The 6,000-nt window shown below is 39.5% G+C and overlaps 1 protein-coding gene across 1 annotated transcript in view; it reads right to left on the minus strand.

Moving 5' to 3' along the window:
• Positions 1-6,000, minus strand: part of LOC119473473 (cilia- and flagella-associated protein 47-like) — a 73,316-nt gene that overhangs the window by 41,328 nt on the left and 25,988 nt on the right. The window contains exon 3 of the mRNA XM_037743993.1: positions 2,267-2,382. Coding sequence (XP_037599921.1) covers positions 2,267-2,382 — 116 coding nt within the window. The remainder of the gene's footprint in view (positions 1-2,266; positions 2,383-6,000) is intronic.

Consider the following 6,000-nt stretch of genomic DNA (forward strand, 5'->3'; position numbering starts at 1 on the left):
TTGAGAAAAGAGTTTAAGTGAATATTTCAAAAACTTATTCAGAAGCAACACAAAATACAAAATAATATTGTTTAATTTTCCAAGTATGTTTAAATTGCAGGTATGTCAAAATTACCATATCTTATTTAACTTTAATACAAAAACTATTTGTTTGGCTTTTTAAATTGCTAACAACAGAAGCAAGAACATCATCCTAAGAGAAGAGAGTTATTAACAAAAAGAATATTGGCCAGGACGGTGGCTCATGCTTATAATCCCAGCAGTTTGGGAGGCTGAGGTAGGCAGATCACTTGAGATCAGGAGTTCAAGACCAACCTGGCAAACATGGTGTAACCCCGTCTCTACTGAAAATACAAAAATTAGCCAGGCATGGTGGCACATGCCTATATTCCCAGCTACTATGGACGCTGAGGCAGGAGAATCGTTTGAGCCCGAGAGGCGGAGGTTGCAGTGAGCAGAGATCACGCCACTGCACTCCAGCCTGGGCAGGGCAACAGAACGAGACTTCATCTCAAAAAAAAAGAATGTTACAAATGGAATGTTTGTGATCAAATTTTCATTTATTCTCACATATGGCACTGGCATATATGTGGGAAATAAAATAAAAGGAAGTAATGTCAGGAAAATAATTTAGGTTAGCAAGGGAGATCATGGCTTTTTGTAAAAAAAAAAAAAGTGGCACCGGGCAAACACAAGTAGGATTACTGGCTTAATTATGAAGTGAACAGATAAGATTTACTAATTGACCAACGGGGTAGGAAGTGAAAAAGGGAGAGGTGTTGAAAATGTTGCCAAGTTTCCGAAATGTCCAAATACATAGTGGTAACATTCATTGAAAAAGAAAAAAGAAGTATTGGGGAAGCTGTTAAGTTTGAGAAAAGTGAAATATACCCAAAGGGTGGTATAGACCTGGGAAAAGTCACTGAAATAAAAGGAAAGGAAGTGATGCACTAAGAAGAGCTTCTTGACTGAAGAGACATAAGAGTCTACGGCAAACTGTAGGAAGCATTCACATTTAATATACCACAGAAAGGAACACCAGTCTAGAAGAGAATTGAAGGTGGGAGAGGTGATCAAAAAATAATAATTATAACATAAATAGCTAATATTTACTGAAAAGTTAATATATGCCAGAGGGTGTGCTAAGCATTTTATTAATCACCACCACCATTAGAGGAGAAAGGTACTATCTTATCTCTAATCTGTAAGTGACAGAATGGATGTCTGGGAAGTCCAAACTCCTTGTCCAGGGCCTCCCAGATAGTAAATGATGCAACTAAGATTTGGGCCCTGTTCAACTTCACTTCAGGGCCTGAGTTATTAATTAGTATTCTATATAAGAGAGTGAGTGGTCACAGAAGCCAAAGGGGTTTGAATTGTTTTTGTTTTGTTTTCCCAAGAAAGTGGCAGTGGCCAACTATGTCAACTTTTGCCAATAAGCCATGTAAAACAGACCTATAGACTTGCTCGCTGGTAAGACTTGGGGGGCACATAAAACTTATAAGAGTTCCCACAGCTATAGACAGCTGAGATGAAGGGTCCATTGAATCAGGACACTGAAGGGATAAGTGCTCCTATGCTTACTGTATGCTATCAAATTAACGTATACATGAATGTACAGACATACAGACACACACACCCTCTCTTAGGTCACAGTAAGAATCCCCGGAAAAAAGTCAATCTGGAGAAGAGAGAAGCATTTATTCTTTCAACAAAAAAATTAACAAAAGCCTTCTGGGGAGCTTGATGTTAATTCAAAGTTGAATATGATTGAGAAAGAGGGCAAATATATTTATTAGGCATCTATGATGAGCCAAGTAACATACCACAATTCAAAGTGTGTACATAATTCACCATCGTACATTTTATCAGCCGCAATTTATAAATGAGAAATCTAAAGTTCAAAATTCTTAAAAACACTTGCCCCAAATCACACAACTAATAAACACTGTGCTCTAATTCTGTCTCTGAACCATGTAATTTCTCTGACACTCTGACACTATCCTGCCTCCTATTCTGAGGGACATCAGCAGTCATTTGAGAGTCTTACTGTATTAATCAGGATCATAAAGAGGAAGGTTAATTTTTCTTGAATTGTTGCCTATCAGTCTTTTACAGTAATGCTATTTAGGACCTTTGGTTTTGAGCTATTTCAAATGATAGAGTTTTTTTTCAGTTAAATTAGGTAATCTATTTCACAAAGTATACATTTCAAATAATGCCAACTCTTCTAAAAGTATAAGTAAATATTACAGGAAGTATTTACCTGGAACTTTGCCATGATTAGAGATAGTAATCTCTTTACAATATACTTTACTATTCGCAACCAATGTGCCAAAATCAACTACGGATTCAATTGCCAGTTTGCAGGATGGAATCAACCTAGGGAGGAGAAAAGAAGGCCACATAATTAATTTAACAATCATAACAGCCTAATAGTTAAATATGTAGGGGAATATAGATGGGCACATAACCCCTTAAAAGACATTTCAGTTTCTTTACTGGTCTACTGGTGGCATATTTGTCAATAAAAGGAATTATGAAATAAAGAAATGAAAACAAAGTAATGGGTTACATTTTAACAAAGAAATGAAACTTTGTGCATCTAAGTGCATGGTATGCCATCCCAAATAAATAGTTTGAATGTTTTCAAATCTTTTATGAAATAAAAGAATGCAGTGATGCTATAACATATCATCTAGGGTCTGAAACAAGATCTAAGTACAAAATGATACAATTTATTTTTCATAAGTGTTTCTAAAAAATTCACTGTAGCATATTTGTAGCATGTATTCATATACGTTTTTAAAAATCCATTATCATCTTATATATACACCTCATAAGGTTACATACATTTTCTACTTGGCTAGACATTCATGGTTAAAAAGCACTCCCAAGTATATTATCCTACTTTGGATGTAGCAAAAGGTCTTAAGAATAATTTCTTGGGAATCTTCACACTTCACACAGAGAGGGAGAAAAAGGGAGAGAGAAAAAGAGAGACAGAGACTACTTCAGTGTTAAGAGTTTGGTAATATGTAACAATTTCTCTGCATCTTCTGTTAGTTTCTCTTCCTCTTGTATGAAAATCTTGAAAACTTGTTTTGGTTTCATACATGCTGTAAGGCCGGTTGCCTCGCCGGGAGTCAAACGGACACATCCATCACTCTCCGCGCCTGATAACTACTTCATCACCCAAACTCATTGTCTGGCCTCGCCATGTGGCTTCCCCACACCTGCCTCTACATACCATACCCAAGCCCACACTCAGCACTAAACTATGCATCCAACCCCCAGCCCGCTGTTGAAAAACCCTGCAGAAAAATTTTTAAAGAAGCCCCACCAAACCTTGCCTGGTAGCAGTCTGCCCCGTACGCCCCCAACCGGCCCACTTACCCAAGGTCCCACCCGCCTACCAATGGCAACTAGCTCCATGTACTTCCTGCTTCTCAATAGCCAATAGAATTGCCTTCACTTTGTTTCCCCAATAGCCAATCAAGGCCCACTTACCCAAGGTCCTGCCCGCCTACCAATGGCAACTAGCTCCATGTACTTCCTGCTTCTCAACAGCCAATAGAACTGCCTTCACTTTGTTTCCCCAATAGCCAATCAATTGCCTTCCCTCCCCATAAAACCCCACGCCCTAAACAGCCGGGAGCGACTTCTTTGGCCCCTTCCTGGACCACAGAACCTCGCCCAGGAGCCGAATAAATTAGCTTCTCATTTTCTCATACTTGCCTCAGTTTCCTCATTTTACCTCAGCAATAAACCTTACACATGCCACAGCATATAAAGACAGTTGACCTCTGAGGACAACAGAGTATCTAGTCAGCTATTAGAGGAAGTACCTATATAATGACCATAGCATAAGGAATTGCTAGAAAAGAAGAGAATGACAAACACAACAAGGCTAAGTATGAGAGGTCGTCAAACTCAGGGATGCCCTAATAGGTAAGCAAATACCTTCCAATGGTATAAAGGCATCTTCCCATCTTACTGTCTCATTAAGTGTATCTGCTGATACAAAGAGAACAAAGAGGTCTGTGCATATTTTGTTTTCTCAGCCCACTTTTCACAATTCCTCTCCCATTTCTTTATACAAAGGAGAAATAGATATCATCTTTTCTTTCTTTTGGGGGAGTAATAAATATGCTTATTATTATTGTGGCAATGGTTTCATGAGTATACACATATGTAAAACTTATCAACATATAACCTGTAGATATATGCAGTTTATTGTATGCCAATTATACCTCAGTAAAGTTGTTACAAAATTAGGTGTCATTCTGAGTGACCTTATTAGTCTTCTACGCTTTCTTTTAAAATTGTGCTTTTAAGTTCTGCGGTACATGAGCAGATCTTGCAGGACTGTTGCATAGGTACACACATGCCATGATGGTTTGCTGCTCCATTCCCCCGTCACCTACATTCGGCATTTCTCTCAGTGTTATCCCTCCCCAACCTCCCCACCCCCCAGCGTCCCTTCCCTAGCCCCCCATCCCCCAACAGACCCCAGTATGTGATGTTTCCCTCCCTGTGCCCATGTGTTCTCATTGTTCAACGCCCGCCTATGAGTGAGAACATGCAGTGTTTGGTTCTCTGTTCTTGTGTCAGTTTGCTGAGAATAACAGTTTCCAGATTCATCCATATCCCTATAAAGGATGTGGACTCAACCTTTTTTATGGCTGCCATGATGTGTATGTGCCACATTTTCTTTATCCAGTCTATCACTGATGGGCATTTGGGTTGGTTCCAGATCTTTGCTATTGTAAACAGTGCCCCAACTTAATTTAATGCTGATGCACTGCTGTGGAGTAGAAACATCTCTGGGACAACGAAAAACATTGGTGTTGATATTGACAAAGTAAGTGCCGAAAATGACTAGGTAACAAATCTATTTACGTGAATGTATTTATCCAATTCTCCTTCATCAACCTTAAAAGAGGGAAATACAACTGACTTAGCTGACACATTGTTAAAAATAATACTTGATAAACAACTGCTGTAATTTTACCATATAACTTTACAGAGTTGAAAAAATTGAGAGACATTACTACAAAAAATCCTTCCATTCCAATCAACTCATTATGGAGACCACCATATCAAAAAATCTACAGCAAAGACTTGGAACCAACCCAAATGCCCATCGATGATAGACTGGACAGGGAAAATGTGGCACATATACATCATGGAATACTACGCAGCCATAAAAAACGATGTTCGTGTCCTTTGTAGGTACATGGATGAACCTGGAAACCATCATTCTCAGCAAACTGACACAAAAACAGAAAATCAGACACTGCATGTTCTCACTCATAGGCGTGTGATGAACAATGAGAACACATGGACACAGGAAGGGGAGCATCACTCACTGGGGTCTGTCGGGGGAAACTACAGGAGGGACAGTGGGGGTGGGGAGTTGGGGAGGGATAACATGGGGAGAAATATCAGATGTAGGTGATGGGGAGGAAGGCAGTAAACCACATTGCCATGTATATACCTATGCAACAATCTTGCATGTTCTTCACATGTACCCCAAAACCTAAAACGCAATAAAATATATAATAATTTAAAAAAGAAAATGCCCTGAAAATAATAAGATAAAACCTAAACAATGTCATTGAATTTTGACTAGATACTCTTGATTACCAAAACTCGGAACCTGGACCAACTCTCTCTTAAAAACAAAGATTGTTATGTGTTACAAACAGTAGACAACTGCTCAGCAATGAAAAGAAACAAACTGGCTGGGCGCAGTGGCTCACACCTGTAATCCCAGCACTTCAGGAGGCTGAGGCGGGTTAGATCACAAGGTCAGGAGTTCAAAAAAAGCCTGGCCAACATGGTGAAACCCCATCTCTACTAAAAATACAAAAATTAGCTGGGCATGGTGGGGGGCACCTGTAATCCCAGATATTTGGGAGGCCAAGGCAGGAGAATCATTTGAACCCGGGAGGTGGAGGCTGCAGTGAGCTGAGATGGTGCCATTGCACTCCAGCC

This window comes from Cebus imitator, unplaced genomic scaffold, assembly GCF_001604975.1.
Source record: "Cebus imitator isolate Cc_AM_T3 unplaced genomic scaffold, Cebus_imitator-1.0 Scaffold161, whole genome shotgun sequence".
NCBI classification, from domain to species: domain Eukaryota; kingdom Metazoa; phylum Chordata; class Mammalia; order Primates; family Cebidae; genus Cebus; species Cebus imitator.